The sequence below is a fragment of the Rhipicephalus sanguineus genome, chromosome 5, assembly GCF_013339695.2.
Source record: "Rhipicephalus sanguineus isolate Rsan-2018 chromosome 5, BIME_Rsan_1.4, whole genome shotgun sequence".
NCBI classification, from domain to species: domain Eukaryota; kingdom Metazoa; phylum Arthropoda; class Arachnida; order Ixodida; family Ixodidae; genus Rhipicephalus; species Rhipicephalus sanguineus.
This window is the reverse complement of record NC_051180.1, coordinates 96,328,506-96,341,849: the sequence shown is the minus strand read 5'-3', so window position 1 is coordinate 96,341,849 and position 13,344 is coordinate 96,328,506. Positions and strand designations below refer to the sequence as shown.

Below are 13,344 nucleotides of genomic sequence, written 5' to 3'. Positions count from 1 at the left end.
TGCCTTCTCGTTCCTTTTGTCTGGTGCTGTTCTTTGTCAACGACGACTTTAAAAACGACAATTCAGTGTCTTTTATAAAGTTTTTCTTTAGGCTTGTGTGAATATTCGAGCACTTTGAATATTCGAACGACAGTATTCGAATTTGCTTCAACACGAATCTAAATTATCGTAAATTCCTAAGTATTCGAAATGAACGAATAGACACATATAAACCACATGTAACCCCGTGTAAAGGTGGTTTCACTGCAGTGAATGGTGCTATGCCGTGAATACACCTATCCAGGGGAAACCCGCACTGCTGCGAAGCCACACTTCAAGGTTAAATGAACATATTACCCTCACATCGATTCATCAATCTTTAAGTTTAAAAGCTTGTTATACTGGCTTATATGCTTTAAGTGTAGTAAATTTTAAAACAATGTATCTGACAGGTTATCACTTGCATTCTCCCGAAAGTCAAATCCTGCAACTATTCAAAGTTGCTTCCACTTTCCTTTGAACCAAAAAGAATGACATTTGCACACGCCTTGCTTGAACTTTACAAAATATTGTGCAGGTAAGTTGGGTCATGACAAATATGCTCATTTTCCTTTATAATATGCAATATATACTATTCGAATTCGCTTCGAACCAAAAATTTACTATTTGCACAAGCCTACTATTCTGATCACTGGCCTACTACTGTAAATTGCTCTGCAAAAGGTCTTAGTGACCTGTACAACCACTGGCACTGGCAACATAATGCATATTTCCTGAATGCAAGTTCATCCTTTCATTATGCCTAATTTTGCTTCAGTATGCGCTGGCCTTGTGTAGTGGTTTATCCAAGTGTGTTGCATAGAGACAAGTGTCAGTATGTTTCCAAACCTGTCAGTGTGGCCTGATACAGGCCAATGTTAGTCAGAGGGGAGTCCTTTGCATAGTCCATGTAGCCTCCTTTCCTCTCTGGTACCACTGCCGGCATGTTCAGGTCCCGCCGTGTGTAGTTCCCTGAGAGCAAGATATACAGAGGGGGCATGCAATTTTGGGCTCATCGTGACCAATTCAGAGCCCAACGTCTTTTAGCAATGGCACAGAATACACAATTAGTGTGCAGCATTCATCAATCAATTAAGTACAGTGAAACCTCGTTAATACGTACCTGATGGGAACGTATCACAACTACGTACTACACTCAAACCTCATTATAACAAAGTCACATCCGCCACGAAAATAACTTCATTATATCCGAAAATTCGTTATAAACGTTTACTTGCAATACTGTAGCTATGACAACACTATTCATTTACTTCGTTATAACCGATAATTCGTTATATCTGTGTTCGTTATATTAAGGTTCGAATGTACTAAACGGGAGTACGCATTAACCAGTGTTGCGATCGGCGAGCCATCCTTTGCCGCGGGGCGCCGGGACGGAAAAAAGGCAGCCGCTTCACTGTGCGGCGATAAGGAAGAGCGCGAAGACGCCCGGCTGATTCTCATGCGCCAGGAGGTGCATGGTTTCAATTTGCTCGAGACAGCACCATTGTCGCCGGTGCCGGAGCAGAAATGCGACACATGGCGCCTTTGTGCCCCACGAAAGGCCGCGACGCCGAGTTTCCGCCGAAGACGGACCTGGGACCACCGCGCTGTGCGTCTCCGGCTGGTAGGTCGTCTACGCTCAAATCAGCGCCAGCTGCACAGACGCTTACCAGTGGATTTGCCGGGCCTGCGGCCGCCGTTCGGCCGCATGGGTGGTCGGCTCGAGCAGCGACATGAGGGACTCATCACAACCCGCATGCTGGCGGCATGCTTCCCCCGACGCGACATCGTTGAGAGAACAATGCGCGTGTTTGGGTTGTGTGTGCGTGTGCTGGGGGCGGTGCCAGCAAAGTGACCTGCAGGATTCGCCGCCCGATTGGATGGAAACGTCTTCCCCTGTTTCCCTAGGTCTCGCATCTAGGGACCGCCAAGGGGTTAAAAGACGTGAGAGGATGCATGCGAAGGAGATTCCGGAACGAGGTGTCTAAATGTAAAAATGTAAATAAACCTCTTATACGCTTCTTCTGCTCCTCAGTCCGGTTCCCTCCAACAGCAGCTCTTCTTGAGGACGAGGTTCGCGACCGCCGGCCTGGACGCGTGGAAACCAGCGCAATTGCGGGAGAGCCTCCTCTAAAAACTTCCAACACCAGCAAGTACAAATTTGCATCTCCTGACATGTGCCATCGCTGCTGACACAGAAATAAATACAATAGTACCACAGCAGACATTGCCTCAAGTACCCACCACAATGCCTTTTCTTTCTTTTTGCCAAAGTGCAGAAAAGATTCTGGCTCTCGCATGACCGTCTGATAGCGCGTGGTGGAGATGCCAAGGAGCATTTTGAAACTGTTGCAGGGTCCGCGATACGCAGCAGCTGACATAGCGACAGAGCGGACAGTATCGGCTCTCCGGAATACATGTGTACACGTATGCATCGCGATCTGCCACTAAGCGAAAACTGACACAGTTTCATTGAAACACGGTACGGCCGTGTGGAGCCGATTGTCCATGGCTAGTTGCGTGCAGCGCGTTGCCTGCTCGGCTCACGTGGTCACTGCAGTGTGGGACCGCTTGCTGTACCGTACGCGCGCACTTGCCGTGTGAGTGTTTTTCGTACCCACTTCACTCCAGACCATGCACAGATGCGGTGATTAGCTAGTTGAGTTATCACAGCGACGGCGAGCTTTCTGCAAGCAATCTGCACTCCGCATCTCTGCGTGCCCTAGCGGTCCTAGGTAGCGGACGGAGACGCGTTTGGGCGGCCGCCTAACAAAAGCGTGCAGTAAGGTTACAACAGCACTATGCTTGCTGTACCGTATGTGCGCATTGGCGTGACATTGTCAATGCAGCGAGGTTTCTCAGCACCTGCGACGCTCAACTCAGCAACAGTAAGCTGCTTTCGTCTCTACAAACTGGCGCGCACTTGAACGCCGTCCCGCACAACGAGGTGACAACGATCACCGGCCCAGCGCGCTCAGGCTGTCGCCTATCAAAATCATGCAGTAGGCTTAAGGTAGCGCTGTGCCACACGTGTTCCCGAGCAAATAGCTGGAGGTGATAGGGTTGCCGGTGATAAGTCATGCTGGCGCGTTCGTCGGTGCCCATCATCAGGCCTTCGTTCTTTCCCGATGCTTATCCACAAAGGTGTCGTCGCAATCGCGCGGAAGTCGGAATCATTGATCGACCAATCTCTGCGATTCTAGATAGGATAGAAGACCTTTTGCGGCACATTTTGGCGTCGGCAAGTTCAGCGGCGCTGTAAACACTTATGGCACAAAAAGTTATCGTGGTACACGCAGATACGCACTAACCGGTAGGCATAGGACGAACCACTACGGCTTAAGCGATCAGCGAATGCATTAATCTCTATGAGACTCGGTCGGGGATTCGTCGCAACTACGTTTTAACCGTTAGTGCGTTTAAAATTGATACATATTAACGAGGTTTGGCTGTAAACAATATCTAATCACTGCATTCATGACCACAACCAATTCCAAAATGTGTTGTCAGTTCCCTGCTCAAGAGAGTCTAGTTAGAAGTAAAGCAAGGTTGTGTAAATGGGCATTTAAACAACACTAACAAACCTCCAGATTAAAACAACAGGTTTTAAAATTGATGATTGATAATGAAAAACAACACATCCTGTCAGCACTAAGTAAGCATACAAGCAAAATGGCTCTTACCAGCTGCATCAAAACATATTGGTAGCCAGGCTCCAAATGTGAAATCCACACGCTCTGCATGTCGAGCAACGTAGAGCTTTCGTGGACTTGTGCTGACCTTCGCGTTTTCCTGCTTTGCCTTTGGGCAGGGAAAGGAAATGACACAAAGACAGGTCATGTTATGCCAACAATCTCTCAGAGGCGTACGCTTAGTCTGAATTAAACTTTAGTGCTTGCAATTAAACAGAAATTTTAAAGTGTTGCCTTTGTGACATTTTTTAAAATTAAGGAGTCTACATTGCATAAACATTCACAATAACAGATGAGCTTGTGTGTGGTGAAAGGGCATCTAAGGCAAAAAAGCTGCCAGAACCTACGTATTATTCTTCTACAGCTAGAGGTTCAAAACATTTATAAAATAAAAGCATATAAATAAAGGCCTAAGACCAATTTGCATATGTTGGTGTACCAAGTCTAAGATAATTTGCCGGTTGATAATCACAGTGCCATAAACTATGCATAGCTGTAGAATTTACATCAAGAAAAGTCTGAATCCCTAACTGCTCAATTTTTGTATGTGCAAGTCTGTAAACGCTAAGACATACTTTTGTACGAGTAAATTAGATGTAGAAATACATGATAATGTTTTATCATCGAGCTTATGAAGCTTGGCCATTTATTGTTGTTAATGGTTTGGGGAGCGGCAATGGGGTTCTCAGGATGACTAGGCATAGAGAGGCTTAGCTCATACAAAATGATTAAAGGGTTAACGAAAAAAAAAAAAAAGAATGCATAGAAATCAGCGCTGATTAGTATAACTAAATTTCATATGAAACAAGAAAAAAATACAGTTACACCACAATATAACAAACTTTAAAATAATCATGTCGTGTTGCAGAAGAACGGCACCTATACCGTGGCCGCTAGCGCCTGTATGTAGGATAGTCGGTGCGGCTTCGTCAAAATGGCAGAGAACAGGTTCTGACGTGAGGGCGCCCTTTAACAGGTCGAATGCTATTTGACATTCTTCAGACCACCGAAAGCGGACGTTGGAAGCAAGTAGCTGGTGTAGTGGAGCAGCTATTGAGGCGAAGTTCTGGATAAACCGACGAAAATAGGAGGCGAGGCCAAGGAAACTCCGCAACTCCTTCGGTATTTCGGGGTGCGGAAAGTGAAGGACTGCAGCAATCTTGTCAGGGTCTGGCCGAATTCCATCTTTGCTAACGACGTGTCCCAAGACCTTGATAGATTTGCTGGCGAAACAGCATTTCTTTGTGTTGAGTTGGAGAGACCAGCGCCGGCAAGGCACATCAAAACTTCATCCAAGCGTTGCAGGTGCTGAGAAAACGTTGACGGAAAGATAACAATATCGTCCAGGTAGCAAAGGCAAGTTTTCCATTTGAGGCCACGCAGCACGGTGTCAATCATGCGCTCAAAAGTCGCGGGCGCATTGCACAGCCTGAAAGGCATCACGTTGAATTCGTATAGCCCGTCGGGGGTTGCGAACGCCGTTTTCTCTTTATCGCCTTCTTGCATGGGAATTTGCCAGTATCCTGAACGCAAGCCGAGGCTTGAAAAGTATTCCGCGCCTTGTAAGGAAAAAAGGGCGTCGTCAATGCTTGGCATGGGGCACACGTCCTTGCAGGTGATCTTATTGAGCGCCCGGTAATCCACGCAAAAGCGCACAGAGCCATCCTTTTTGTGGACCAAAACAACAGGAGATGACCAAGGGCCCGATGAGGGGCGTATTACCTCACGTTTGAGCATGTTGGCAACATTTTCTTCTATAATTTTTCTCTCGGCAAGAGACAAGCGGTAGGGCCGGCGGGGTACAATAGATGTCCCGACTGTCTGAATTCGATGCGCTGTAGTGGTAGTGCGGCCCAACGTAGACGAGTAAACATAGAAAGAACTTGCGTGTTTCTTTAGCAAAGCAAGCAGCTGCTGCGTCTGTGAAGCTGTCAAGTCGTTGCTGATGGCGGCGGTAAAGACAGAGGAAGAAGCATGCTCCCCGATTGAACGGTCTTTGGATGAGACGGCTTGCAGTGACATGACGAAGACAGGCTCGGGGTCGGCAACACGGGCCACCGTGGTGTTCTGTGCGAGGAGAATCTTCTCCGATGTGGAATTTACGGCTGTGATGAGGGCCGATCCATTGCGAAAACGAATGACACCGGACGGAAGAACTATGCCTTTACGAGCGCAAAGTGATGAAGGTGAGACCAACACGTCGCCTTTGTTGATTTCGTTGGACGTAATGGTGACAATTTGTTCTTGGAGTGGCGGCAGTTCGGTGTCTTCCGCAGCGATCAGACAAAGTGGCTTCTGGGTGTCGTTGTCGAGCATGTAGTCTGTGTCAGTGAGGTGGACGACGCGTTGTCCACAACAAATAGCCGCGGAAGCAGATGACAGAAAATCCCACCCTAAAATTAGTTCGTGAGAGCAACGGGACAGGACAGCAAACTGGATATGATGACGGATACCGTAGATAAAAACACGAGCAGTACAAAAAGCGGAAGGGTGAATGGTGTTCCCCTGGGCAGCGACCAGCGTGGGTCCATCGTAAGGCTTCATAACTTTGTTCAAACGTTGACACAAATCAGCACGTATAACAGAAAATGTCGCACCCGTGTCCACCAAAGCACCGACATGCACTCCTTCCACTACCACAAAAACCATGTTGCACGGGCATGATGGAGGAATTTCAGTCCTAATTTGGAATGCAGTTCGTCCTCCAAAAACTGCATCACCTAGTTTTCCGACTGATTATCGGTGGCGAATGAGGCAGGCCGAAGTGGAGAAGAGGAGCGGCGTCGTGCGGATCGGCTGTTCCGTGGTGGATTCGACGCGGGAGGGGACGGAGACCGGTGCGGGGGCGACGAGTAACGCTGACCATAAGAGACACCAGTGGAGAAATCCCGTTCACGCATGTCATAACCTCGACGCTCATCTTGCTGGCGCTTTCGGCAGAAGCGAGATATGCGGCCGCGAAACCCACAGTAGTAGCATACTGGGCGGGTCTAACGCCAGGGTGGTGAGTAGAAGGTGTTCGAAGCACCAGGAGATAGTGCGGTCAGGTGGGCAGGTGAAGAGTCAGGCGGCACCGAAAGGAAGTTGACCGGGGGCGCGGCAGCAATCGACGAGTATGGTAGCGGTAACGTGTTTATGTCGCTGGGAGACGCGGCAGCAACTTGGGCGTAGGTTGGTATGGGCCGATAAGCAGGTGGCTGTACGTGTGCAGGGGAGGTCATGGATGTGAGTTCCTCCCGGATGATGTCGCACAAGACCGGTCCAGAAGACTGTGCAGAACACGGTGAAGCAGGTGAGAAGCCCATCGACTGTCGTTCTTCCCGTATAATGTCCCTTATGAGGTCAGGGAGGTTTTTATGAGACGTAAGAGGGTGTTCGCCAATGTCTGGTTGTAGACGAACTGAGTCCACGGCATCGAGGCGCTGACAAGTGGTGACTACGTCAGCTATGGTAGTTGGGTTCAGAGCAGCGAGGGCATTAGAGGCAACAGCTCCTACGCCCTTCAAAATGTGGTGTACTTTGTCTGATTCCGGCATGGACAAATTGACACGCCGGCATAGCGCAAGGACTTCCTCGATGTATGATGTGTACGACCCGCCGGGATGTTGTTGGCGAGTATCGAGGGTCCTCTTCACGACGGCGGACCGAATGGCTGATGTGCCAAAAACATGGCGGAGCTGCCGCTGGAAGGTCGCCCAGTCGGGTAAGTCAACGACGTGGTTGAAGTGCCAAGTCTTCGCAACGCCGGTTAGGTAGAAAGGGACGTAATGCAGTTTGGCGGCCTCGTCCCATCGATTAGCGGCACTCACGCGGTCGTAGTCATCGAGCCAGTGCTGAACTGCAAATTCTATGTAAGAGTTTCACTGTTGCTGCAGAAAAAGACAGAGGCAATAAAGTGAAAGGTATTCTGATGCGAGTGGTCACATGGTTGAGTTGCGTTGTGCAGCAGATAACAGCCACCAAAGAGCAACTGAGTCTTCTCCAGCAGCAACTGCAGGAGAAAGGGTGCACCTCAATGCCCTCCTCGCCTTGGGAGCAGTGGTGAAGGAGTGCACGTGGCTGATTCATGGCATGTGGGAGCCCTGGCACATAGTAGTATCGCACACTAGTCTACCGTCTCTATGCAGCATAGCTCCGTATTTTAGGCTGTGTGTGCTGTGTGTCGGCACCCGATTTAGTGTCTTTGTTATCGCTGTGTCTGGAGTAAAAGCATGACAGACACTAGCACTAATCGCAAGGAGCTTCTTGCAGGCGATCATGATCGTTCAGGAAATGGATGCGGTGACAAGGGCAAATGTCAAAGGTGGTGCCATTGAACAGAGCGGCTCATCAAGTCACGCGACTTCAAGTGTCATTTACTTGCATACAAGCAGCGCTGGTCAGTACCGGCTAACGTTGTCGAAATGACGAAGCTTCATGTTGGCTAGTAAAGGCAAACATATCTACTGTCGCACAGTAACACTCGCATCATGTTCATTCAGTCTCGATCCAATGACCGTGTTGCTTACCAAACTTTTTTTTTTGTTTTCTAAACGTATCGCTTTGCAACCCCAATGTGAACCAAGATCTCACTTACTGCTTGATTTAAAAATCCTAGGTTTTCGTAGATGATCTCCTTCGGTGGTGTGGTGACCTTTTCTTCCCTGTCTGCAGCCTGCGGAGGTGCAGGTTGCACAGCCGACGCTGCCGCTGAAGGTGACGCTGGAGCTACCTGGGCTACCGCTGGTGCTTTGGGACACACCTGCAACCAAACGCACAGCTCGTACATGCTGCCACAAAGAATAAAGAAGCACCGGCACGCACTTTTCAATGTTGCACAAGCCGTACTGTGACCTTCTGACACATAAAAAAAATGACACCTAATAAGTTTCAAGACCGAGAGGCACTTGTTGAGAGATTGGCTCATATACGCTATTTGATCTTTTTACAGCGGCTTTTTTTTTCCAGCAAGCCCCCATTACAAAGTAATCATTTGGCACAAGATGTAAGATGCGCCTAAGTGTATTGAAATGTTCCAGAATGTTGTTACCAGTCACAGAAAGCAAAAAAAGAAAGACTTGTTAGTAATGGGACTGCATGCATGATGTGAACAGCTGTGTACGTTCCTAAGGGTACACTACCGTAAAATACCGTCCTAACGCCCTGACCCGTGCAAGCGCCCCTCCTCTCATAATCTGAGATATTCTAATTTTCATTAACCGCAGAACAAGCCTCCCCCCCCACTAACTTTCTGCTGATTCGTCCTATGCCTATCAGTGCCGCAATAACTTTGTCACATAAAAGTCAATACTCCCCACCTCATCACACCCCCGTATTGTGGCAAAGCTGCCTTTCAAGCTCCGTTACGGTCGAACTTTGCCAAGACACAGTCAACGTCCGATTGGAAGTGGTCCCTAGATTTTCAATATGCTTCACCTCATCACACCCCCGTATTGTGGCAAAGCTGCCTTTTAAGCACTGTTGCGGTCGAACTTTGCCAAGGCAGTCAACGTCTGATTGGAAGTGGCCCCTAGATTTTCAATATTCTTCAACTCATCACACCCCCGTATTGCGGCTAAGCTGCCTTTCAAGCTCTGCTACGGTAGCAAATGTATTAACTCAAGAAAACGTTGGTTCCAACATGGAGATGAAAGATGTGGCAGAGTTGGGGGCTCAATTAATGCTGTTTTGGACCTTAAATTTTGGCAGGAAGTCCGAAAAATCGGACGCCGAAGCTTTTTAGCATCCAAAATTTCAGATGTTCTTATATATCGACGTCTACGAGGCAGATTTGGAACTTCGGACTAGAAGGGAGCACACTCTTGTTCGCCACATCCGTTGGGCTTCCACAGAAGTTGGAAGAGGAGGAGAGGCTGAGGAAATGGCATCTTTGCCTATCACGTGTAAAGTGTTGTCGGCAACACTTTGATTGCACCAAATCATGTACATAAATAGAATTCGGCCTCTACATTGCCTCATTCTTGATAAGACAACTATGAAACACCACCCCGCCAGTGCTTCATCAACCTAACGAAAAGAAACACTTTCATGATGCTATCTCATAAGAATATGCTTAGGAATCCTCTCTAACATTTTTTTCTGCAATTTTGCTTCGAAGTATTCGAAAAATATTCTACAAATATTCGAGAAATATTCGAAAAATATTCGATTCGATTCGCACTCACACTTCAATATTCGAATTCGCTTCGCACCCAAAATTTTGCTATTTGCACAGCTCTAAAATGAAGGCAAGATGGTGGCCACGAATGAACACGCCAGCATGACTTATCGCGGACAAGCGTATCACAATAAGCATCTTCAGCTATCTACTCAGGCGTGCGTGAGGTGTAGCGCTATTTTAAGCGCATTGTCCTCTTTTAATCGGCAACAGCTAGAAGCTGTTTGCTGTCACATTATACGGGACTACCTTAAAGTACATGGAACGAACAACGAGCGTAGGACCACTAGAGCAACGCTAGACCATCACAGAGACACGGTGTGAGCTTTGCTTGCGGGAAGAACGTCGTTGCGGCGTTGACCCAACAAGCTGCTCGCCGCATCCGTGCATGGCCTGGAGCGTAGCGGTATAAAATGCACTCCCACGGCAGATTTATGCGGACGGTACAGCAAGTGGCCCGGCAGCGACAGCATGATCTGAGTAGGCGAAGCGTTGCACGCAACTAGCGAGGTTTGATCGGCTTCACGCGACTTAGTGCATTTCACATTTCGCTCAGTAGCAGGTGGCGGAATGCCGATAGGTGTGTCCATCCACTCATTAAGTCGCTATGTGTTACGGACCCTGTAATGGTTTTGAAATGCTGCCTTGGCTGCCTCTGACATAGGCGGCAACGCACCAGAACTTCAGGAAGACTTGCAGAGAGAGTGCCTAGGCCTATTTTTCGAATTTGACTCTGAAGACTCATTTGATGGCCTTGAATGATGGCCTTGAAAGTGATTAGAACGAATGCTCTTTAGTAAAGCTTGTTATTTCCAGTACACTAAGTTTCTTTCCTTGGGGGGGGGGGGATTGTGGCCGCAATCGAATTTTCGGGCATTTCCGAGCAAGAGTCCTGTCCCCAACGTTCCCTGCAATATCCCCACACTGAGGGGAATGCTTGATTGGGTGTAAAACCGCAATCAAGCTACCAGTAAGGCACATCTTTTCCGCAGACGCGCATTTGAGTTGACCACGAGACCACTTTTTTTTTCCTCTTATTTCCTTTTTTTTGTACTGGCAGCACCGAGGTCTGCCGTTTCCCCGGTTTAGAGGCAAAACTGGGACTGGGCATTGTTGGAAAATATAACCCTTGGAGCCACAAACCAGCAGGCACAGCAAACGACTACCTCTGACTACTTTCCGTAAGGCAAAGTTCCTTGCATCCCGCTTTTGTAAGTTTGGCTAATTTGAAAACCCACTTAATTCGAAGATTTCTCACAGTCCCCGTGACTTTGAATTAATGAGGTTTTACTGTATCTGATTTCAACTGTGCTATGGCCACTGGTGATAATTCATGGTGATGCATCTTTGAAATGGGCAGAGCAAAAACAAGGACACGACAAAAAGTAGAACACACCACACAGCGCCTGTTGTACTTTTTCTCGTGTCCTTGTTCTTGCGCTGTCCATTTCAAAGATGCATAACCAATTCCAAATTGCCCAAATGTGAATTCTTTTGCACCCATGGTGAAGCCGTGAATGCAGCTGGATGGCCCCCATGAAATATGTTGCGCTTGGGTACAATGCAGATGCAGTGATGCAACACTCACTTGAGGGCTTGGTGGAGCTTGCGCTGCAGCTACTGCCGGCCTCCTTTGCAGTACGCCATCATCCAGACCATCAATAAAGACGTCCTTCACGATTGTTATGGACCTGCATAGATATCGAGAACGAAGAAACACCCAGATTCAACGCAATGTTGAAATCGGAACAATGCAAACCTTGTTTTGTCTTGGCGAGGTAGCAGCAATAGTGGATGGCACGAGCACAGCCTCACTGACTGGGGCTGTTGACTGTCTCTGTCACATGTACCAAGGCAATGCTTAATGAAAACAAGCAGATAATGAAGCCAAGGACCTTCCTTCCTTGCCTTCATTATCTGCTTGTTGTCATTAAGGTACCCAGTTGCACACGAACCAATGGTAAGTACTCGGTGCCCATGGTTGTCCGGTAAGCCCGACAGCAGTCCGCAACAAATTGTCAATTTGGGCACATACCAAGTGCCCAGGCTTTCCACTCAACAACATCTCAGTGGTTAAAAGAATTCTATGTCCGCTCAATTTTGCCTATCGGTCAAGATCGAGCACACTAATATAGGCAAACCGACACATACACTTCCCTATGACAGTGCAGATGAACATGTCAAGGTCCACAAAAGACCTGCCGTAAGCACGAGTAAGGAATAGGGGCCACTCATGCAAGCCATGTGTACACTGTCTTGCTGACGGTGACTGTTTTGCACCACAGTGTTGATACTTTCTGTCCATAATACTACCAGCCATATCTTAGGAGCCATGGAAGTAATGGGTCACAATACAATAAAAATTTGTTACAAGAAGAAACGTGATAGTCAAGCAAAGTGACTACAAATGTGACACATTCATGAGACTAACTAGAGGATCTTATGCATTAAATATTCACTTATTAAACAAACTAAATGTAGGGCATCCATCAATCAGTAAGTGAAGGAGTGAAGCAAATAAAGCAATAAAATATGAAATAATAATTACAGATTCAGTGCAACATAGGCTGACATTATCTAAGGCTACCTCATCATCGCAGTGGACCATGCAAAGTTGTTCCTGTTTGGCTGCCAGTAAAGAGGAGCTCTCAGTCAGCAGTGATCATACCTGTGCAGTGTCCAGGCATCCGACTCGGCTGTCCGTTCGATGTAGTTCTTGGGCAGGAATCCCGTGGCCCCCGTGAGCCACGAGGTGCCCTCCACCCAGCCGTCGGTGGCCGCACCAAGGTGCTCTCCACTCACGTACACAAAGTCGCCAATGAGAAGCTCCAGCTCATCGGGCTCCTTTGGCACATGCGAGTACAGCACTTTGTGCACCTGTGGTAAAGAAGCAAGGTTTCGTAAGTTGAGAGGGTCTTGTATTCTCAAGCTTTGCAGGGATTAATGTTCTTGAACACAAGATGCAGTTGGAGCCAATGTTTCAACGAGTGCTATTGCCTTCTTCCAAGGTGTTGAAGAAGACAAGAGCACTTGTAGAAACACTGGCTCCAGCGACACCTTGTGTTCAACAATATTCATCTCTTCAAGCCTCCGCCTTCTCCTGAACTTCTGCTTTAAAGCTTTGCAGAGGGATTCGGGCAGTTACACAAATACCGACGCTCCAGAAAGTAAGCGAAGCGTGTGACCAGTGACTGAAGTGCACCTCCAAACGTTACCAGCATACTACAGAGCGTGTGCAAAGGTAATCTGCGGCACCTTGTGACACGCTTTTGAACCCTGACCCATGGACAGTACGGATGAAGGAGTTCTTGTAAAGTGAACGCTAGGTGGACTGTCAGACCTTGTGTGCAATGGTTTATCACTGAAACATCGTGGTTGGGTGAGCTACAATGTAGCAATTTTCATTTGACTCTTATGTTGACGAAAGTGTATTCATAAAAGGAAAAAGTTGCCCAAACGATTGATTACTGTGAT

General features: G+C 47.7%; 1 protein-coding gene across 2 annotated transcripts in view; it reads right to left on the bottom strand.

Annotated features, from left to right (window-relative positions):
- The window catches only part of LOC119394021 (protein UBASH3A homolog), a 57,707-nt gene that overhangs the window by 18,793 nt on the left and 25,570 nt on the right, over positions 1-13,344 (bottom strand). For both annotated transcript variants that reach the window (XM_037661229.2, XM_037661230.2), the window contains 5 exons: positions 12,539-12,747; positions 11,459-11,561; positions 8,290-8,454; positions 3,705-3,822; positions 868-990 (listed from right to left, as the gene is read on the bottom strand). In XM_037661229.2, the coding sequence (XP_037517157.1) occupies positions 868-990; positions 3,705-3,822; positions 8,290-8,454; positions 11,459-11,561; positions 12,539-12,747 (718 nt within the window). The remainder of the gene's footprint in view (positions 1-867; positions 991-3,704; positions 3,823-8,289; positions 8,455-11,458; positions 11,562-12,538; positions 12,748-13,344) is intronic.